This window comes from Zalophus californianus, chromosome 1 (genome assembly GCF_009762305.2).
Source record: "Zalophus californianus isolate mZalCal1 chromosome 1, mZalCal1.pri.v2, whole genome shotgun sequence".
NCBI classification, from domain to species: domain Eukaryota; kingdom Metazoa; phylum Chordata; class Mammalia; order Carnivora; family Otariidae; genus Zalophus; species Zalophus californianus.
This window is the reverse complement of record NC_045595.1, coordinates 7,178,396-7,201,611: the sequence shown is the minus strand read 5'-3', so window position 1 is coordinate 7,201,611 and position 23,216 is coordinate 7,178,396. Positions and strand designations below refer to the sequence as shown.

The following is a 23,216-nucleotide window of genomic DNA, read 5'->3' as shown; positions in this document are numbered from 1 at the left end:
TTCATATTCTTTTTGCTAATATTTAACATAGCTCATTGAATCAATATTCACAAGTGATATGGCTTTGTAATTTTCTATTTTTGTATTCGATCTGGTTTTATATGAATGTTATCTTGCTTCATAAAAGGAATTAGGAAGTTTTTCTTCATTCTCATTGCTCTTAAACAACTTATGGAGTACTACAAATATCTGAACTTTGAAGGTATAATTCTCCTAACTAAAACACCTGGGCTCACATTTATGGTCCAATGATGCTTGGTGAGGGTGCCAAAACAATTCATTAGGGGAACAAATAGTCTTTTCAACAAATGGGGCTGGGACAATTGGATATCCATACAACAAAGAATGAAGCTGGATATCTACCTCACACCATATTTGAAAATTACTCAAAACAGATCAAAGAACTAAATGTAAGAGTTAAAAGCATAAAACTCTTAGAAGAAAACGTAGTGGTAAATCTTTAGTGACCTTGGATTTGACTGTGGTTTCTTAAATTTCACACCCAAAGCATAAGCAACCAAAGAAAAAAATAGACAAGTTAAAACTTCATCAAAATAAAATTGTTTTGTACTTCAGAGAATACCATAAAGAAGTGAAAAGACAACCAATTAATGGGAGAGACTATTTGGAAATTCTGTATCTGAAAAGGGGCTGACATCTTGAATATATAAAGAACTTTTAGAGTCCAATAATAAAATGGTAAATAACACAACTAAAACATAGTCAAGTATTTGAATGGACATTTCTCCCAATAAGACATACAAATGGCCAATAAGCACATGCAAAGATATTCAATACCCACTAGTCACCAAGGAAATTAAAATGAAAACTACAATGAAATACTACTTCACATCAACCAGGATGGCTGTAATATTAAAAAACAAAAACAAAAACAAACAACACTAAATGTTGGACAGGATAAGAAATTGGAACCCTCATATATCATAGGTGAGATTGTAAAGTGGTGCAGCCACATTGGGAAAATAGGTAGTTCCTCTAAAGCTTAAACATAGTGTTACAATATGACCCAGCAGTTTCTGTCCCAGGCATGTATCTAGAAGAAATGAAAACATGTCCACATAAAAACTTGTATGACAGTATTTCATAGCCAAAGAGTGAAAACAACCCACATGTCCACCAACTGATAAGAATATTATTCAATTAAAAAGAATAAAATACTAGGACATCTGGCTGGCTCAGTCAGAAGAGCATGCAACTCTTGATCTTAGAGTCATGAGTTTGAGCCCCATATTGGGTGCAGATTACTTAAATAAATAATAAAAAAAGAATAAAATACTGATAAATGCTACAATATAGATTAACCTTGAAAAGTTTACGCTATGTGAAAGAAACCAGTCACAAAAGACCACACAGTATTTTTTAAAACTTATATGAAATTGTCAGAATAGGCAAATCTATAGAGACAGTATATAGCTTAGGGTTGGGGACGGGATGGGGAGTTGGGGGTGGTGAAATTGTTCTAAAACTGATTGTGGTAATGGTTTCACAACTCTTGTGAGTATAATAACCACTGAATGAATGTATACTTTAAATGGGTGAATTATGTTCCAATAAAGCTGTTACCACCCCCACTCAGCCAAAAACCAATCCATCTGGGCTTGATGCTCTTCTGTAGTGTTAAGTTCCTATATAACTTTGTGTTGGTTTGCAATGATATTCTATTTCTAGGTTTTCTGTCTGTTTTTTAGCTTGATATATATTATTGTCTCATTTTTCAGGATATAAACGTTTAAGAATATGAATTTTCCTCTGATCGCTGTTCAAAAAATATCCCATGTTATTTATAATAGTCAAAAAAGGGGAAGTAACCCAATGTCCATCAACTAATGAATGGATAAATTGTGATACACCCATACAGTGGAATATTATTTAGTAAGAAAAAGAAATGAAGTACTGGTACATGCTACAACATGGGTGAACCTTGAAAACGTTATGTAAGTCAAAGAAGCCAGACACAAAGACCACATATTGTAATATTTTGTTTACATGAAATGTGAGAATAGGCAAATTCCTAGAGACAAAAAGTAGATTAGTTGTTGCCTTGGGCTTGGGTTCAGGTGGGTATTATAGCTAAGAGGGTACTGGGTTTCCTTTTGTGATTATGAAAATGTACCAAAATTGATTGTGGTGATGGATACACAGCTTCGACTATACTAAAAGCCACTGCATGGTACATTTTAAACGGGTTAATTATATGCTATGAGAATTCTATCTCAAACAAGACTAAAGGTCTAAAAAGAGGACTGAATGACCTAGGAGTTCATTTTGTGGACTAGCAGGATTATCTTTATAAATATGCATAGCGCTACGTGGAGCTGAACCAACATGGAGAGACTAGTAGAAAGGCACTTGATGAACTTCTTTGGCCCGGAACCCGGAGGCAAACCCAGCCCACCGCGTCTGTCCCTCTTCCAACTCGGTCCCCTGCGCTCCTCTCGGCTCTCCGGCCGGGTCGGTGTGGACAGCCTGCTCTGGATCGAGGTCCAACCGCCTCCCCGGACGTCTGGAAGAAGAGGCCGCCATCCGCAATCCGCAATCCGACCTAGATGCTCCGGAGGCTCCGCCCCTTACGCTGACCTCGTGGCGGAAACCGGAAGCGGAAGTGCTCGTCAGATAACCTCTCACTTCCCGCTCCGCCCTGCGTGGGAGGTAAGTTTTCCACTCCGTTGGCCTCCTGCGGGGCACTCAGCCCCGGGGGTTCCGAACGTCCTGGGCTGGTCGGGAATCGCGGCGCTTCCTCCCCGCGGGTAGAAGGCGCCCGAGGGACTGCGGCCGACCCGGTCCCTCCGAGAGCGTCTGTCGGCTCCGTCAGCGCGGGTGGGGGTCGTGGCCGTGGCTCAGGGTCCCCGGTGGAGGCAGGACCCTTTCTCCGTCCGGTGTGCGCCTCCTTCAAAAGCTGCCAGAACAAACACTGTGCCCTTTCTCCAGAGGAGAAACGTGTACGCAGTGGTGGAAAACGGCCGCAGTACCCTCTTCTCGCTGACCTGGCGATTGCGGGCAGAACGTTCTGGTGAGCACTGGACGGAAATGCTCTGGCTGTGGGCACCCGTTATTGAAGTTTGATGTATTATTCAGGTGTTACCTTGTTGCACATTGACCATTTGTTAGTATTTTGCATGCGTAGTGGACCTCTTTATCCAACTCTCAGCATGTGTATAGTTAAATGTTTATGATGAGCTCTTTGAAGGTAAGGAGATTAAAATAATTTGCAGGCATGATATTCGACCTTTAGTACTTGGTTTATTGCCTCACATGTAACAACAAAGGAGTTGTGTAATAACTCCTACAAATTAATACCCAAAGTGAAAAATGAACAAGAGGTTTCGATAGGCTCTTCAATAAAAGAAAAAATGCAAATGGACAACAAATACATGAAAAAGTGCTTCATTAGCAACCAGAGATTTGCGAATAAAAACCACAGTGTATACTACTGCACACACTAAATGTCTAAAAGTAAAACTAAAAAGAGTGACAGTGCCGGGGCGCCTGGGTGGCTCAGTCGTTAAGCGTCTGCCTTCGGCTCAGGTCATGATCCCAGGGTCCAGGTATCAAGCCCCACATGGGGCTCCCTGCTCAGCGGCAAGCTTGCTTCTCCGTCTCCCACTCCCCCTGCTTGTGTTCCCTCGCTCACTGTCTCTCTGTCAAATAAATAAAATCTTTAAAAAAAGAAAAAGTGACAGTGCCAGGTGTTTTAAAGTGTATCAACTAACTTACCAGTAACACACACACGTCCACCAATTGAACATAAACAGTATTTGTAACATCATTTTTTTTCTTTTTCTGAAGATTTTATTTATTTATTTATTTATTTGGAAGACAGTGAGCACAAACGGGAGCAGCAAGCAGAGGGAAAAGTGGGCTTCCCGCTGAGCAGGGAGCCTGAAGCAGGACTCAATCCCAGGACTGTGGGATCATGACCTGAGCCAAAGGTGGACGCTTAACTGACTGAGCCACCCAGGCGTCCTTATTTATTTGTAACATCATTATTTGAAATATCCCTAAATTGGAAATAACCCAAAGTAGATCAAGGGACAGGTGGATGAATTGTGGCATATATTTTTTGTGGCACACTCTTTAGTAAAAGGAAGGAGCACAGTTGCAACAACTTAGATGAACTTCACAAACATAATGTCTAATGAAAGAAGCCAGACATAAAAGAGTGCGTGCTGTTTGATACTCTTTAAAATTCAAAAACAGGCAGAAGACTCTAGAGTAAAGTGTCAGGTTAGTGGTTGTGGTTGGGAGGCATGGAGTGAGTGATTTGGGAAAGAGACAAGGAATGTGTCTGTGATGCTGGATTTGGATATATTCTATTTCTCAACTTGAATGATGGTTGTAAGGGGCTGTTCATTTCTTAATTCCTCATTGAGACTTTTTTCATGATTGCCTCCCTTAGTTGTAAGTATGCTATAATTTAATAAAAGAAGTTTGAGGGCGCCTGGGTGGCTCAGTTAGTTAAGCGACTGCCTTCGGCTCAGGTCATGATCCTGGAGTCCGGGGATCGAGTCCCGCATCGGGCTCCCTGCTCGGCGGGGAGTCTGCTTCTCCCTCTGACCCTCTTCCCTCTTGTGCTCTCTATCTCATTCTCTCTCTCTCAAATAAATAAATAAAATCTTTAAAAAAAAAGAAGTTTGATTAATGGATCTAAGCATGCTACTTCATAAGGTTGAGCAAGAAATATAGAAGTAGAAGAAAATGTACTGAATGAATAAAAATAAAACTAATGATGGAAAACAGTAGAACTGATCAGTAATAAGAAAAGGTGAAAAGGTGCATGATATATTTGTATATTAGTCTTTGTGGTTAACTATGAGATAATATGGAAAGCCTTCAGTTTCAACATAAAAAGAAAAACACGGGACACCTGGGTTGCTCATTCGGTTAAGCCTCTGTCTTCAGCTCAGGTCATGATCCAGGAGTCCTGGGATCAAGTCCCAAATTGGGCTCCTTGCTCGCAGGGAGCCCCCTTCTCTCTCTGCCTGCGACTCCCCCTGCTTGTGCTCTCTCTCTCTCTGACAAATAAATAAATAATATCTTTTTTAAAAAACAAAAAACCCAATGACATGATTCAGAAGCTGTTGGAGTGGCTAACATAAGTGTATTTTGAGTTTTTGTAAAATTATGATATTTCAAGTTTGGATGTCTTTAGGTCAAACTTTGCACACTACTTTTTAAGTAAGTAAGGTATCAATTATCACAGTCCTCTGAAGTGATTATTTCCCTATTCTGTCTTTATCCTACCTTTAACTAGCCCTGTTTCTGTATCAGGAATATATTTGTATATGTGCAGTACTCCTTATACTTTAATGGGATTGATTCTTTAACTCTACGGCTCATCACCAACTGATAATTATCTGTTTATTACCTGCATTGCCTGATTGAACTGTGAGATCCCTAAGAACTGTTCTCTTCTCGTTGCCTAATACCTGGCCTGGCAGAAGGAAGGCCCTTACTAAATATTTGCTGACTGAATGAAGGAATGAGACAGAAGGAGGCAAAGGTTCCAAATCCAACCAAGTTCCAGCAGGGGGTGCTCAGGGGGACTTCTCATTTCATAAACTCTTTTGTATTTCTCATTTCCATTATGCCTCTCAGAGGATGTGGACTCAATTCTGGTCATCTGAGGAATAACAACCACCACAGGAGATAAGGCTCTTGCCATACCAACATGTGTCTGCCTGGCTTACCTTTCCTAATGGGTGATTTGAGACAGTTATTAATACTGTGTGAACCTCCATTTTCTCAGTTATTAAATGACAGTTATTAATACCCAATTTGGAGGGTTGTTAGGGCAACTGAAGGAGTTAATATTTGTAGAGCTACTAACAGTGTTCAGTAAATAGAGATTGGTATTAATATTTGCATGGTAGGATATTCGACAGTTTTTAATGGCTGTCACATGTTTTATCTGCACAGAGATGGCTAAAGAGTGATGTTTGATGATTGAGGAAAAATGTCTATTGCTTAATGATGGTATTGTGAACCGGTTACCCAGACACTCCAGTAGTCAAAGAGCAATTGAGATCAACCTCTTAATTTAAACTCAAAAGCTTCTCTGAAGTGGTCTTCTGAGCAAGAAATGGAATATTTTGGAAATTCTCACTATCAGATTCACAGGATGGCAGCCCTTGATGTGAATCAGGTGTGTGGTGAGTCCTTGTTGACTTCTTTTCATATAGTTCCGTCACAAATGGCAGATCCAGTGCTCAGTGCTCAGGGGCTGAGTGATCATGCAGTAGGCCATATAAGAGCGACTGAAAAGAGCAGAGCATGTATAAGTCAGGTTCCTGGGATTTGGGAGGCAGGAAGGTGTGTGTGCTTTTTGCGGGGGTAACATGTTCATGAATTCTGTGGTGTCAAACAACTGCCTCTCTGTACGGTAATTTGTGTAACTCTAAATTGGAATATTTAACCTGTTCCTCATGGGTAGCAAGATCCAGAAAACCATTTTCTTGCTACAGGTAACTCAGAACACTTTGCCAGTTTATGGAATTAGTGTGTTTGTGGTATGTTCTGTGCATGGTGTGGAATAGCTTATAAGCATGTGATTATTGGAATTGGATTGGCTTCAGAGTTCATGGCATTCTTCTCTCTGAGGTCATCTTTCTTGGGACCCTTACTGTCTTCATGAGGGGAAAATTGAGGAGGCAAGGATGGTGGCTGGGTTACTGATGGATTCTTCTCAGGTAAGTGGAAAGTTGACCTTTCTGCAGAATGTCAGGCTTATTTATTGGGTAGTCATTTCTCCTTGTAATGTCCCCAGGCTTCTTATAGCAATTAATGACTCTGCTTAAGGAATGAGTCTCAGGTCAATTTCTCCAGGACTCATGCCATCTCAGAATATATAGGGATTACACTAATCCTCAAGATTAGTGATCATATATGATTAGTAATCATATAATCCTCAAGATTATATGATTCTTTTATCTCAGTATTCATTAATTCTTTCTGATCCTCAGTCATGCTTGTTGGCTTATCGTTTTGTTGAGTGGTATGATAGATACCGAGGAATGATATGAAGGTATCTAATCTCAGGAATGTGTGTGTTACTGTGGAAATAATTCATCTGTTAGAAGATTTTACAGTGTTTGCATTGTGTTCAGTGCTAACTACAGCCTATAAATAGAAGAGAAATAAAGCACGAATAGCCCACAGTCAAGTTGTGATAACATAAATGTAGTCACATGTCAGTGATGCTGGTAAGTCCATGTGACTGGCTGTGACCACCAGGCAGCATCTGTAGCTAGAGAAGAGGTCTGGGCCCAGGAGTACTATAGGCTTCTGGTCTACCTTCCTCAGTCCCTCATGCATCTTCCTGAGAACCTCAAAGAAGATGGTGGTTAGCTGAAGCCAGCATGTATTTGATGGTTTAGCACTTAGTGACCTTCGAGGATGTGGCTGTGAACTTTACCCAGGAGGAGTGGACTTTGTTGGATCAAACACAGAGAGATCTCTACAGAGATGTGATGCTGGAGAACTACCAGAATCTCATTATACTAGGTAAGGCTGGAATCATTTCTTCATGAATGTTATGAATGTTATGAAATGAATGTTTCTTAAGTATCTTTCCTGTCAAATGAGAATAGTGTGGTAAACAAGACAGACATAATCCCTGACCTCAGGGGCCTTACTATCTAGAGGATTCCCTGTGAAAATGAAGATCTGTCTAAATAAATGACTTTATTCCTTTTAGGGACTGAAAACCTTAGGACTTTAAATGTGTGTAGAGGCTGGACATGATTTTCAGGTCTTAGAGCTCTCTAGTCATTTGAGGACAAAGAAAGAATGTACTTATATTTTTGTTCCTTTTAGAATAGTTTTATTGCATCGATTTAAAATTTTGTGTGATTATTTTGCTGTTTGTAAAGTGAGACTTCATTGTCTACAGAAACCCTGAAGCTAAAGTGTTGGTTCCTATCCAAAGAGCTGTGTTTCATGTCTTGCAAGGTCCATTTTATATATTTTTTCTGTAAGCAGGATGCGAATCATGCAAACCTGATCTCAACTCTTCAATGGGAGGAGCAGAAGAGCTGAGGACAGGAGGGAGAGGAATTCTGCAGGGTAAGTTCATGCCTGGGTAAGGTGCTGTACATTTGGAAATGCCACTTGGCAGACTTTCAAAGGTATACTCTTTTTCTGAGAAGGCTGAAGTAATTTGGTTTTTGAGTTTGCTTAGGAACCTTCAACTCTCTTTACCTTTAAATTTCCATTGATCTCAACCTTTTCCTGTTCTCCCAGAAAGATCTGTCTGACTCAATTGAAAATTTCATTACCTGCAGATAGCTCATTTTGCAGTACTTTCTATCTTGTTTTCCTGATTCTATCAGTGTTTTTTTGTTTATGGTCAGCCTTAGTTTTCCAGAGTATTAAGCTTTGTACATTGCCTACAGTTTCGACACCATACCCTTATCGTTGCCAAACTCCTAACAAGCCAAACTCTGTGTAGTCCAATTTCCCTTTTGTTTCAACCTTTTATCTTGTTTCATGCATATTTAGACATAAGTATGTGCCATATGTTTTTTTAGAGATAAAATACACAAAAATTAACCATTTTAGTGGGTATGATTTATTGGTATTAAGGACATTCACAGTGTTGTGCAACCATCAACTCTTTTTAGTTCCAAAATATTTTCATCACTTGAAAAGGAAACCCTGTAACCATTAAGCAGTCAGCCCCCTTTCAGCTCTATCCCCACTCCCTGCAGCCACTAATGTACTTTCTAATCTACAGGTTTGCCTATTCTGTACATATCAAATAGAATCATACAGAATTCAGTTTCATGACTATAACTTACTACCTAGGAATAGAATTGTGAGGGCATATGGTCATTTTGTTTAACTTGTTAAGGATTACCAAACTGTTTTAGACAGAAGCTGTACCATATTAGATTCCCTCTAGCAGTGTAGAAGTGACTTTGCCTCCTTGCCATCACTTCTTCCTTCCTTCCTCCCTCCCCCCTTCCTTTTTTTTTTTTTTCTTTTTACTAGTAACCATCCTAGCAGGTATGAAGCGGTATCTTACTGTGGTTTTGATTTGCATTTCCCTAAAACAAATGATGTTGGACATCTTTTTGTGTGCTTGTTGACCATTTCCATGTCTTTGGAGAAATGCTGGTTCAAGTTCTTTGCCCAGGTTTTACCTTGGGTCGTTTGTTTTGTTGTTGCTGAAGCATAGGCGTTCTTTCAGTACTCTAATAGTGGACCCATATCACATGGATGATTTGCAAATATTTCCTCCCATTTTTGGGGTTATCCTTTTGCTTTTTAAAAAAAATTTTATTGTTATGTTAATCACTCCTTTTGCTTTTTTGATAGTGTTCTTTGATGTACATTTTTAATTGCAGTGGGGTCCAGTTTATCTTTGTTTTCTTTGATGCTTTTGATATCATATCTAAGAATAGATAGACTGGACACTGTTAAATCCAACATTCTGAAGGTTTCCACCCTTGTGTTCTTCTAAGAGTTTTTATAGGTTTAGCCTTTACATTGGGTTTTTGATCCGTTTTGAGTGAATTTGTATATATGGCGTGAAGTAGGTGTCCCATTTGATTCTTCTGCATAGAAATATCCAGTTATCCTAGCACTGTGTGTGTGTTGAAGAGACTGTTCTTTCCCCCATTGGATGGTCATGGCATGCTTGTTGAGAATATATTGATTCTAGATGTATGGTTTTTTTCCCTGGATTCTCTCTTCTATTCATGTATATGTCTGTCCTTTAGCCTGTACCACACATTTCTGATATTGTACTTTTTGGCTCCAGAATTTTTTAAAAAAGATTTTATTTATTTGACACAGAGAGAGAGAAAGAGCACAAGCAGGGGGAGTGGCAAAGGGAGAGGGAGAAGCAGGCTCCCCGCTGAGCAGGAAGCTTGATGCGGGGCTCGATCCCAGGACCCTGGGATCATGACCTGGGCCACCCAGCTGCCCCTTGGCTCCAGAATTTATTTGGTTCTTTTTTGTAATTTCTGTCTCTTACTTGACAGTCTCTTAAGTGAGACATAATTCTTCTAGTTTCCTTTAATTCTTTGTCCATGGTTTCTGTTAGCTTTTTGGATGTGTTGAAACAGGTTGATTTAAACTTATTAGTAAGTCCAGTGCTTTGGCTTTCAGGAACAATTTGTATTAATTTTTCATTGTTCCATTGCATACCTCATATGTTTTAGTTGGAAATGTACATTTTAGATACCGTAATGTGGCAGTTTGAAAATCTGATTCACCCCCTCCCTGGGTTTGTTGTTGCTGCTTGTTGTGTATTGTTGGTGTTTGTTTAGTGGCTTTTATAAATTGTTTTTGTATATTCTGCCTTCTTTTTAGTGCAGTCCCTGAAATCTGTGTTCTATTAGTTTAGTGGTCACCTTAGAGTGACAGAAATTCCTTAAATACTGGAGCCAAGAAAAGAAAACTAAACTATTCTTTTAGTTTTTGTTGATTGGCTGTGTGTTGGTCCACTCCTTCAGTGTTTAGCTAGACCATCTACAACTCTTCCTTAGCCTTCCATTCCTGGCTGAAGGTCAGCCAGAGGTGAAAGTTTTGAGTCCTCTCCAGCCTTTCTCAGCATGCATCCAGTCCCCAGTGTGCTTGTGGACTTCTTGATTCCCTGGTAAACACTCGAACTTTTATTTACGCACATATCAGCATTCCCAGTCTGTTCCTTCTAAGGCTCTTCAGGCTGTCTTTTGTTTGTCCCAAATGCTTTTCCTTTCCTTGGACTGCTGTAGGCAACACTTTGCCTTTAGACACTTTCATCAGTAGTTGTCTGAGATGCTGCCTTGCTCCTGGGAACTCTGAGTTGGGTGAGATAAAGGCACACCCTTGCAGCGGTGATACTCGAGGAAGCTGCCAGACAGATGGAAACACAATGGCAGTTCTTCAGCAAAGTCCATAGTGCTCCTTTCAGCACTTGTAACTTGCTCAGGGATGCATCCTGTGGTCTACATGGCTGCCGGTGATCTGAAGGGGGTTGTGGTAGGTGGGTAATTAAAATGCCTCAGCACTCTCTTGGTGAACTATAGTTGCTTCTCTCTTCCATAAGTGTTCCCTTGGTGGTTATAAGTTTTTGACTAGGTTCTAAAGTTCTGTAATAGTTGATTTTGATAGTTTTTGTAAGCTTGTTAGTTGTTTTCTGGTGGGAAGGAGTCCTGGAGTTCCCTACTTCACCATATTTTGTGGTGTCATTCTCTGTGCCATATGCTTTTAAACAATTTTATCCCACGATTTTTCTCCAAAACTAAATTTTTCCACTTTTTTTCAGAATTGGATTTGCAGCTCAAAACCAAAGGTTCCACATCCCTTCAAGATATTTCTTTGGAAAAAACATCAAATGGAATCCAATTGGTAAGATCTCCAAAAGTAATTCCTTTCTTCCACACCTGGACCAGAAGTACAAAATCCATGTGAATTATATGAAATAAATGTCACTTACCCAAAGAAAGCACAATCTGTGAAGAGATTCTTTGAATATCAAGAATTTGAGGAGCACTCTAAACCTACTTCAAACCCATTTCTCCTCAGAGATCCACATAAGTATAACTCAGATGTCCAGTTTTTGATGCACTGGGATTTAGTCAGAATAATTTAGGTTTTAAATGATTTAGTATGAATAATTACCAGAAGATACTCTGTGAAAGTAGAATATAATTCAGGGACCTAGCCTCAGAGTCTGTTTGTTCAACTTAAAACAACTAAAAACAGGGCAGGAACTCTGTACACTTAAATGGAAATGGAAAAAACACTTCAATTATGATGATGTTTCTAATGCATAAAAATTGTGATGAGGGAGAATTCTGTTATAGTGCGTGTGGAAAAGTCTTTAGTTATCACTTAAACCTTAATCAACAGGAGAGAAGCAATGCTGGAGCAAAGCAATATGGCTCTCACCTGTATGGAAGAGCATTCAGTGGGCACTCATTTATGACTCACAGTAGACAGAAAACTTCTAAGGGTAATCAGAATGGGAAAGCCTTTAAAAAGAACTTTATTTGTACTTTGCTCAAGGAAATCCCTGTTGGGGAGAAAACTTCCGAGAGTGTTCAACATGATAAAGCCCTTTGTCAGCTTTCAAATCTTACTGGGCAGAAGGAAACTCAGACACGAGGGAAAGTGTGTGAATGCAAAGACTGTCAGAGAACTTTTGTTGATCAGTCATCCCTTAAGGTACACATGAGACACCACACTGGAGAAAAACCATATGAATATAAAGAATGTGGGAAAGCCTTCCCTCATTCCTCATACCTTACAGATCATAGAAGAATTCACAGTGGAAAAAGGCCCTATGTATGCATGGAATGTGGGAAAGCCTTTACTCGATCGACAGGACTTATTTTACACATGCGAATTCACACTGGAGAAAAACCATATGAATGTAAGGAATGTGGAAAAGCTTTTATTCACTCTTCATACCTTACAAAACATGTAAGAATTCACAGCGGAGAAAAGCCATATTTATGTAAGGAGTGTGGGAAAACGTTCACTCGTTCCTCAGGACTTGTCTTACACGTGCGAACACACACTGGAGAGAAACCCTATGTATGTAAGGAATGTGGGAAAGCCTTTAATAATTCTTCAATGCTCAATCAGCATGTAAGGACACACACTGGAGAGAAGCCATATGAATGCAAGCAGTGTGGGAAAGCTTTCACTCAGTCTTCAGGCCTTACCACACATTTAAGAACTCACACTGGAGAGAAGGCCTATGCGTGTAAAGAATGTGGGAAAGCTTTTGCTCGTTCTACAAATCTTAATATGCACATGCGAACGCATACTGGAGAAAAGCCCTACAAATGTAAAGAATGTGGGAAAGCCTTTAGATACTCCACATGCCTTAATATTCACATGCGAACTCACACTGGAGAGAAACCATATGAATGTAAGGAATGTGGGAAAAACTTCACTCAATCTTCGGCACTTGCTAAACATTTAAGAACTAAGGCATGTGAAAAAACCTGTAAATGTTCTTCGGATGTTAGTATTCACATCTAAACTCATCTGGATAAAGTACCTTAGGAAAGTAAAGAATGTGTGAGAAAGCTTTACTCATTTTGCATCCTTACCATGATAGGAACTTTCTGGGGCAGAATTCCCATTCATATAAGGTATATGGGAGAGCAGTAATTGTTCATACTTTACAGAATGTGTAAGAACTCGCACTTGAGAGAACCTTCCAGTTATAAGGTATGTGGGAGAGCCTTTTTGTTGTTGCTCTAAACATTAATTTTACATATCTAAAATTACTGTAGATTTAGAAACTGGCTGGCTCAGTTGGTAGAGCAGGTGACTCTTGATCTCAGGGCTGTGAGTTCGAGCCCCATTTTGGGCATAGAGATTACTTATAAATAAATAAATTACTTATAAATAAACTACTGTAAAAGTGATGTGAAGGTAAGAATGAGATACAGCCTTAAAATATGACCACATGCTTTGATAGTACACGGTAACTCATCCTAGGGATGGATCATCTGTATGTAAGGAACGTGGTGAAACCGTAGTGCCAAGGCCTTAATACCCACATGAGACTTCATACTGGTATAAAACCCTACAAATGTCAAGGATCCAGGAAGACCTACAGTTGTTTCTTGTATCTTTTAAGAACTCAGCATTTAAAAAACAGTGGAGAGATTTCTATACATGTTAAGAAATATGGGAAAGCTTCTAGAAATTCTTGATTGCTTCATATGCAAGGAGACTCATGAACGTAAGAAATGTTGAAAATTGTTCAGGTGTTAATGGGTAAGTCACAACACGCAGTGAAGAGAAACCTTATGATGGTAAGATATGTGGGACAACAGAGCCCCATATGTTAACATTCTTTAGTAATCTCAGAAAATGTTATGAATATTAGAAATAATGGTTATGCCTTTATGTGTGTATGTGTTTATTTTTTGGCTTTTGACCTTTAGTAAAAATAATCCACACTGGAGAGAAATAATGGTTGTAGGATACATGGGAAATGATGTATCCATCTTATACATCTTACTCTACATGTGAAAACCCACCCTGGAAAGAAGCTGAATGAATGTAAAAATGTGGGAATGATTTTTGGTAAATACACATCCCTTAAGAGACACAAAATACTCACTGAAGGAATGAAGTATGAATGAGAGGAATTTGGGGAAGCTTTCAGGTATTGCTCTTCACTTACTGTACACAAGAGAATTCTTCCTGGAGGTCATATTGAAATAAATGACATAAATGCAATTGCCTTTCTGTGTGTTTCCTTCTCAAGGAAAGTAGCTAGCACCTATATTTTTTGTGGTGGTTTTGTTTTACAAAGTTTTAGTTGCTTTAAAGATACTCTAAAATTTTTGCAATATTATACTCATTTCATATAATGGTGTTTTCATTATGGTTCACATCTAAAGACTTCCCCATATATATGTCTTCATTGAATTATATGAGATATTTGGAACTTTATTTGACAATGTAAGAGCATTTTAAAAAAAGATTTTATTTATTTGACAGAGCAGGGGAAGCAGCAAGCAGGAAGAGGGAGGGGGAGAAGTAGGTTCCCCGTGGAGCAGGGAGCCCAATGTGGGGATTGATCCCAGGATCCTGGGATCATGATCTGAGCCAAAGGCAGACACTTAACTGACTGAGCCACCCAGGTGCCCCTGTAAGAGCATTTTTAAAAATTATCTGTGGGCGCCTGGATGGCTCAGTCGGTTGAGCGACTGCCTTCGGCTCGGGTCATGATCCTGGAGTCCTGGGATCGAGTCCTGCATCGGGCTCCCTGCTCGGCAGGGAGTCTGCTTCTCCCTCTGACCCTCCCCCCCCCATGCGCTCTCTCTCTCCAATAAATAAAATAAAAAAAAAGTGTTTATTTTGAAAGTGTGCACGTGAGCTGGGGGAGGGACAGAGGGAGAGACTCTTTCAAGCAGACTGCCTGCTGAGCACAGAGCCCCACACAGAGCTCAGTCTCACAACCCATGAGATCATGACCTGAGCTGAAACCAGGAGTTGAACACTCAACTGACTGAGCCACCCAGGTGCCCTTGCAATGTAAGAGCATTTTATCATGTTTTTAGGTACTGCTTTCTGGTGTATTTGCAAGTGGGTCATAAAATGGGGCTCTTCATATTATTTGATATAGGACAATTCTTGCTTTCTATGGCAAGTAGTATTTAGTCATCACAATATTCCTTGTCCCTTATAAATAGAATCCAGATTATCTCCAGGCACATAGTTTAAAAAAAAAAATCATTTCTACTTCTCAGGTTTCCTTGGGTTTATAGGAAGACTATATTTCATAATCGTGGCTAATAAGACGTAGGCAGAAGACATCAGTGTGGATTCTGGAAAAGCTTTTAAAAAGGGGACAGTCTCCAGTGGCTTTTTCTCTTCAAGGATTGCTCTTCTTTCTCCTTCCTTCCTGGAAGTCAGGTACATTCCTATAGTTTAGATGATACATTGTGTACTATGAGGACAAAAGCTACAGACAAGTAAGGTGTGGCCGAAAAACACATGCTTTCTGCTTGTAGTATTGCACCAGCCCTTGGACTGCGTATGTGTAGACTTCGTGGTACATAAGAAAAAACTTATCAGGCTGAGCACTTATGTTTCCGAATCATCAGTGTATAGATGGCACTTAAAACCATTCAATTAGATAATTTCAGCTGAGGATTGGCAAGCCCCGGGAGTCAACTTTGGCAGTTGGGAGTCATGGGAGGAAGTACTGAATGAATTGAGAAGTAGTGGCCCATGAAATAGCAATAGAATTAAGATTGGTGTCCATGAATCCAAGGCAAGGAGCAGCGATGGATCCACTATACCAAATGCTGATTTCCCCCCCATGCGCTCTCTCTCTCCAATAAATAAAATAAAAAAAAAGTGTTTATTTTGAAAGTGTGCACGTGAGCTGGGGGAGGGACAGAGGGAGAGACTCTTTCAAGCAGACTCCCTGCTGAGCACAGAGCCCCACACAGAGCTCAGTCTCACAACCCATGAGATCATGACCTGAGCTGAAACCAGGAGTTGAACACTCAACTGACTGAGCCACCCAGGTGCCCTTGCAATGTAAGAGCATTTTATCATGTTTTTAGGTACTGCTTTCTGGTGTATTTGCAAGTGGGTCATAAAATGGGGCTCTTCATATTATTTGATATAGGACAATTCTTGCTTTCTATGGCAAGTAGTATTTAGTCATCACAATATTCCTTGTCCCTTATAAATAGAATCCAGATTATCTCCAGGCACATAGTTTAAAAAAAAAATCATTTCTACTTCTCAGGTTTCCTTGGGTTTATAGGAAGACTATATTTCATAATCGTGGCTAATAAGATGTAGGCAGAAGACATCAGTGTGGATTCTGGAAAAGCTTTTAAAAAGGGGACAGTCTCCAGTGGCTTTTTCTCTTCAAGGATTGCTCTTCTTTCTCCTTCCTTCCTGGAAGTCAGGTACATTCCTATAGTTTAGATGATACATTGTGTACTATGAGGACAAAAGCTACAGACAAGTAAGGTGTGGCCGAAAAACACATGCTTTCTGCTTGTAGTATTGCACCAGCCCTTGGACTGCGTATGTGTAGACTTCGTGGTACATAAGAAAAAACTTATCAGGCTGAGCACTTACGTTTCCGAATCATCAGTGTATAGATGGCACTTAAAACCATTCAATTAGATAATTTCAGTTGAGGATTGGCAAGCCCCGGGAGTCAACTTTGGCAGTTGGGAGTCATGGGAGGAAGTACTGAATGAATTGAGAAGTAGTGGCCCATGAAATAGCAATAGAATTAAGATTGGTGTCCATGAATCCAAGGCAAGGAGCAGCGACGGATCCACTATACCAAATGCTGATTTGGGTGAGTTGAATGAGGATGGGATTTAACCATAAAAGTCATTGAGGACCTTTTTCAAAAGCTGGCTTTATAGAACAGCATGTGCCAAGGTCTTGCAATAGATTTCTGAGAAAGTAGCATACACATTGTCCATTCTATCTTACCCAATCCATTCTATGCTAAATATAGATAGATACGTCTCTTTGACCTCACAATCGGTACCTTAATATTCTAGCTTTACATTGTGTTATTAGTTTACTATTGCTGCTGTAACAAACTGCCAAACAATGCCACAAGACAACTAAACTTTTACTACCTTACAGTTTTGGAGTTCAGAACTCTGAAAAGGGTTTCAGTGAACTAAAATCAACATGTTAACAGGACCGTATTCCTCCTTGGAGGCTCTAGGGGTGAATCCGTTTCCTTTTTCCGGCTTCTAGATGCCCGTCTCTCTTTTTTTTTTTCCTGGATCTTTTTTCCTTCTTGAAGGCCAGCATTGTCAGTCTCATACTACCATCTCTCTGACTCTTCTGCTTTACCTTGTCCCCCCCCCCCTTTTTTTAGATTTTATTTATTTTATTTATTTTTCAAAGATTTTATTTTTATTTATTTATTGGAGAGAGAGAATGAGGGAGAGGGAGGGAGAAGCAGACTCCCCGCTGAGCGGGGAGCCCGATGTGGGACTCGATCCCGGGACTCCAGGATCATGACCTGAGCCAAAGGCAGTCGCTTAACCAACTGAGCCACCCAGGCGCCCAGATTTTATTTATTTGAGAGAGAGAGAGCACAGAGGGAGATTGAGAGGGAGAAGCAGACTCCCCGCTGAGCAGAGAGCCCGATGCAGGGCTCCATCCCAGGACCCTGGGATCATGACCTGAGCTGAAGGCAGATGCTTAACTTCCTGAGCCACTGAGGTGCCCCTCTCCTTCTACTTATTTAAAAAAAAAGTAAACTCCCCAATGTGGGGCTCAAACTCAAGGCCCTAAGATCAAGAGTTGCATGCTTTCCTGACTGAGGCAGCCAGGCACCCCACCTCTACTACATTATTTTAATGCTTTTCTGTTATTTTCCCCCCATTCTGTTAAAAAAAATTATTAGAGCACAAGCGGGGGAGAGGAAGAAGGAGAGGGAGAGGGACAAGCAGACTCCTTGCTGAGTGTAGAGCCCAACATGGGGCTTGGTGCCAGGACCCGAGATCATGATCTGAGCTGAAGTTCTGGGATCAAGCCCCGCATCGGACTCCCAGCTCAGCCAGGGGTCCACTTCTCCCTCTCCCTCTGCCTCTCCCCCTGCTTGTGCTCTGTCTCTCTCCCTCTCAAATGAATAAATAAAATCTTAAAAAAAGATGCTTAATCGAATGAGCCACCCAGTCATCCCTTTTTTTTCCATTCTTAAATTTTATAATTGTAGCATACATATAGAATATAGTGTGAAAATGCATAAGTGCTGCTAATAAACTACAAAATAGTGTGTCCATAGGTGTCTACCTTCCAGATAAGGAAATGGAAGATTACCTTACCCGTGTGAATCTTTTCCATCTTGCATCACCTTCCATCCAAGAGGAAACTATTGTGTTTGGACATTGGCTTAACCATTGTATTAATCATGCTTTTAATTTTGTGTATTATATTGCTTTAACATCTTTGGGGTCTTGCTGCCTGGAGAGACTGCCCCTCCAGGACTAGCTTTTTTTTTTTTTTTTACCTAAATTGTTTAATAGGTAAGAATTTTACAAACGTTACTTATATTAGCAGTAACAGTGGAGCTGGAGAATATTGTGTCCTCTCTGTGCTGCCTGATAAGAAACACTAATAATGTGGTGGAAGTTCTGACCCTTTCCAAGGCCATGGTTCTTGCAGCCTGCAGATGTCAGCCCTCCCATTTCCCTGTGCTTGGGGACTGGTTTAGTGATCCACTGGTGTCAGGATTTCTTCTGATAGCTTTATGGAATGGATCAATGAGGATATCCTCAAAGAATTTGTATGTGGAATCTTCACCAACCCAGTAAGAATTCAAGACTCTCAGAGCCCCAGTGGCATCCAGCTTGCTCTTCTGCAACTGACTGAAGGTGTTGGGCAAACTTTAGCTGGTTAACACCATGATGGACAGGCTTGCCATAGGTTGCACCCTTAGGAACTGGGTATTGGCAGCCACTACATCACACACGAATCCAAAATATGACATAAACTTGCTTGGCCTTGTACCCCAGTCTGCACGCTTTATCGGGCTGGGTTGGGTGGAGGGCCCTGTGAAGCGCAGAGAGCTGGTGGTAACTGCCAGCAGCGCAGCCTAAGAAAGGGCATTACAGCGGACTGCTTCCTCCTCCATAGCTCCTGGATGTACTGGTAAGTGCCCCTTTTCGCTTGCCTTTCAGTGGACGGCTGCCTACAGACAAAGGACTAGCTAATTCTTTTTTTTTTTTTTTTTAAGATTTTATTTATTTATTTGACAAAGAGAGCACAAGCAGGGGGAGTGGCAGGCAGAGGGAGAGGGAGAAGCAGCCTCCCTGCCAAGCAGGGAGCCAATGTGGGGCTCGATCCCAGGACCCTGGGATCATGACCTGAGCCGAAGGCAGACGCTTAACTGACTTGAGCCACCCAGGTGCCCCGGCACTAGCTAAGTAACTAATTTCTCTGGAAGCTCACCTCTCATATGCAAACCAACCGCTCCAGAGCCCGTACTCCAACCACCTCCTCTATCTTAACTCTCACAAAACAATCCAGTATTTCTCCTGCCCTAAATCAACCTAGGGCTAGGTAGTGGACAACTGTGATTCAGAGCCCACTGGAATTATTCAAGCTACCCAGTATTTATCTTTACCCTGCTCTGCCTTGCCTTTCCTGAAGAAACCCCAACAGAGCTCTGACCTATGCTTTCGCCTCACTCCTGTTTTCTGCCTCCTGATCTGGTGCTTCCCTATTGATCCTGCATTACCTGGTGTGCCCCCTTCTCTTGGAACTGTAAGTAATAAACTTTTGGTGGCATTAACCTATCTGTGTTATCATCTGGTCACCCCAGCGCAAATCAGTTGGCACAGGGTGACTCAGTTTGGTGGGGGGCATGCCTCTGGACTGCTCTTGGCTTACTTACTGTCATATACTGAGATGGCATAGGCTTGCAGGCCCCTTGCGAGCCAGGGTCATTCAAGGACTGCAGTGAGAGTTAGGAAAGCCAGGCAAAACTGAGCAAGGAGGAGAAAATGTTCTCTTCCCCTTATCTCATGTTGCAAGTTCTGAATGCCTGGATCAGCAAGAAGTGGCTCTTGCCTAGATTAGAGGCGTCCCTCCTTAGGACAAGAACATACTGTTCCTTGAAGAAGGGTGGCTGGGAGAATTCTTTAACTCTGCAAACATAAACAGAATACATACTGTTCTTGATAAATTTTGTGTATCTTTCTTCAAGGATGTTAGTTTAATCCCATTATGTGTGAAAGTACATATTGTTATGCTTACCTGATTGCTGCAAGTATATAGCTGTGTGGAAAATAAACGACAGCATGCAGTTGCAAGTGCTGCCTTTGCTCTGCATCCCCTGTGTCCCGGTTCTTTCGCGACCCTTACCCAGGGACCCCAACGCACTAGACGTTGACAATATACCAAACAGCGAGTCCTGCCTGAGAGTACTACTGGCCACTGGTGCACTTGCACTTTGACGATTACTGCCTTATGCAGTGTCTGCACGTTCTTCTGTGGTTTTCCAATCTAAATTGTGGTAAGAGATTGACCGCAGATTCTTGCTTTGTATAGTTAACTGTGATTGGGTGTATGAGAGGTCCCCAATCAACATTTTATTAACGAAGTGTCCTACTGGATGAGAAATCATGGAAGCATCTAGGGATAATTGGCATATACTAAAAGAGGCACAGTGAAAAAGTGGGAAGCACAAAATGGTTATCCTCAAGACTACTATGAGGGTGCTGAGACTGATCCACTGGCCTGCCAACACCATGAGAGCACCACCAAGGGCCACCATGGTGGGCTCCGGAGACAAGCATTGAGTCCCAGGTGCTGTTCCTTCTTTGTGAGAAATCTATTTTGATGGACAAATAAGTCTGGGGGTGAATATATGTGTTCCACTGGGCCATTAAAAGCTGTCATTGAATATTCCTTGGGAATTGTGACCCTCGGGAAACACTCATCCATTTGATTTGAAATTTGGACAGGCCCCTCTCAATCATCAGTAGTTAGGTGGAGGTGGTCCATCCTATAGATAATCCTGGCTTCCAAAAATTTAAATGCTGCTTTAAAGGCAAATCCTTTTGCTTCTTTGTTCTCTGACCTAGTGGGATAAAGAAGATCCCATCCATGGAGACTGGTGTCTCAGTGTGTAATGAAAAAGGAAAGAAGGAAGGAACATTTTGCTTTTGCTTCCCCAAGACCTTTGAGGAGGTTCACAGTTCATATGAGGTTGTTAGTCCCCTGGTCAGTGTACTTGGGCATTCTTGAGTGCCACTGCTTTTCAGCATGCTAAAAGCATCCTCCTGAAAATCAAATTATCACAAAATCAGGATTCTGCCATTATTTTTCTCTTGGATTTAAACCTCAGCCCCTCTAAAGTTGATAGGGATACCCTAGGAAGAGAAGCTGATGCTCATAGGAGGGGCCACTTGGGGCCACCAGGAGCTTATCAGGTAAATACCTTTTTTTTTTTTAAGGGAAACATAATCGAGGTCAGACAGGAGACTAAATAAACACATAAAAAAAAGTAAGGGCTGCAGCCTTTTTGGGAAGCACTCCCAGCCCCCCCAAAAAGAGAACTTTAAATTTTAGGGACCCAGCAAATGCCAGGTATAGAAACCATAGTGCTACTCCTATATTACTTACTGATTTTAAAAACAAAAAATCCCTAGTGCAGGGGGAGAAAATAAAAGATAGCTAAGTAAAAAACATATACATAATATTTTAATATAGAACTGAAATAAATTATATAATAATGAAAACAAAGATGCATAATTAGATCCAATTAGAATTCCAAAGTTTGTATGTTAAAATTTCATATCTTAAAAACTTCTATAACTAAACATATAATAATCATGTATAACAACTATGTGATAACATCAAAAAAGTTATGGAAGAAAAAGATAAAAGGGGCATTGCCTGGCTTTTGTGCCTCTTCAACATAACTTCTACATTAACATTTACTAAAATGCACTAATTGAAAAAGCTTCATAGACTTAATACTGTGTCTCAAATATAGTTATGCCTGGGGATCACACCAAATTTAAACATGATATTCACTATAATCTTTAAAAAGTAATTAAAAATAGGGGTGCCTGGGTGGCTCAGTTGGTTGAGCATATGACACTTGATCTCAGGGTCATGAGTTCAAGCCCTGCATTGGGCTCCAGGCTGGGCGTGGAGCCTACTTAAAAAAAAAGTAATTAAAAATAAAATAGAGGATAAATACGTGTGCCTTACTTTAACTGTAGCCTTACCTAAATTTCCCATAGTCCTGGGGTGCCTGGGTGGCTCAATCAGTTGAGCATCTGCCTTCGACTCAGGTCATGATCCCAGGGTCCTGGGAATGAGCCCCTCAGCTTCCCTGCTCAGTGGGGAGCGAGCTTTTCCCTCTCCCTCTGCTGCTCTCCCTGCTTGTGCTTGCTCTCTCCGTCAAATAAATAAAATCTTTAAAAAATAATAAAGTTCCTAGAACCTATTGCCCTAAAATATATCATCCTGGATATATCTATGACAACAATAAATAATAAATTTAAATGAAGGTAAGTTGTTGGCACTTACAAGTTTTCTTGATAAAATAGGACCCTATGAATCCCTTGCTAAAATAATTAATATGGCCCAATGTAAGTTAAAACAGGGTCACCAAGGATTAAAACTTACTATATAAACCCTATTACTAAAGAGGTGATCATCTCCACTGCTTCAAAGTTAAATAACCCAGTTTTGCCTTTTTTTGAGAGAGAGTCCGTGTGTGCTTCCGAGTGGGGGGAGGGGCAGTGGGAGAGGGAGAGAGAATCTTAAGCAGGCTCTATGCCCAGCAGGAGTAGATGCGGGGCTCAATCTCATGACCCCCAGATTATGACTTGAGCCAAAATCAAGAGTCGGATGCTTAACCAACTGAGCCACCCAGGTGCCCCCAATTTTGCCTTTTCTTAAGGCTGAAAATAAGTACATAAATAGGTAAATCCATCCATCCATCCATTGGCTACCTGGGGAACCCCTTGGGATTAACTGAGTAAACAGCAATGGGGGTTCATGGACTATATGAATGGCACCGCTAACCATGCTATGTGATGGAGCACAGTGGAATGTTACTGCTTTCCATCTCTTAAACAGAATGTTGCTAATAAAAAATAGGACCCGGGGCACCTGGGTGGCTCAGTTGTAGAGCATCTGCCTTTGGCTTGGGTCATGATCCCAGGGTCCTGGGATCGAGCCCTGCATCGGGCTCCCTGCTCAGTGGGGAGCCT

General features: G+C 40.9%; 1 protein-coding gene and 1 pseudogene across 6 annotated transcripts; one reads left to right on the top strand and one right to left on the bottom strand.

Annotated features, from left to right (window-relative positions):
- The first annotated feature begins 2,651 nt into the window (after window positions 1-2,651).
- On the top strand, window positions 2,652-14,207 carry ZNF846 (zinc finger protein 846). Of its 6 annotated transcripts, XM_027583710.2 has the most exons (8): window positions 2,652-2,670; window positions 2,950-3,031; window positions 5,938-6,170; window positions 6,619-6,707; window positions 7,395-7,521; window positions 7,999-8,082; window positions 11,273-11,355; window positions 11,860-14,207. In XM_027583710.2, exons 3-8 carry the CDS (start codon window positions 6,101-6,103, stop codon window positions 12,997-12,999), a joined length of 1,593 nt encoding a protein of 530 aa, XP_027439511.1. In that variant the 5' UTR covers window positions 2,652-2,670; window positions 2,950-3,031; window positions 5,938-6,100; the 3' UTR covers window positions 13,000-14,207. The 6 variants fall into 6 exon arrangements, with proteins under 6 accessions (XP_027439511.1, XP_027439514.1, XP_027439512.1 ...); XM_027583713.2 differs by lacking the exon at window positions 2,652-2,670 and having other exon boundaries at window positions 2,702-3,031; window positions 5,938-6,163; XM_027583711.2 differs by lacking the exon at window positions 2,652-2,670 and having other exon boundaries at window positions 2,702-3,031; window positions 7,437-7,521.
- Window positions 14,208-18,536: 4,329 nt separating this feature from the next.
- LOC113916110 lies at window positions 18,537-20,761 on the bottom strand (annotated as a pseudogene).
- Between the last annotated feature and the right edge of the window lie 2,455 nt (window positions 20,762-23,216).

Bases quoted from the DNA above. Each gene is read 5' to 3' on its own strand.
- ZNF846 (XM_027583710.2), top strand. From the start codon at position 6,101: ATGGAATATTTTGGAAATTCTCACTATCAGATTCACAGGATGGCAGCC. The intron at 6,708-7,394 runs GTAAGTGGAAAG...TTGATGGTTTAG, and splicing joins TACTGATGGATTCTTCTCAG to CACTTAGTGACCTTCGAGGA. The intron at 11,356-11,859 runs GTAAGATCTCCA...CTTAATCAACAG, and splicing joins CATCAAATGGAATCCAATTG to GAGAGAAGCAATGCTGGAGC.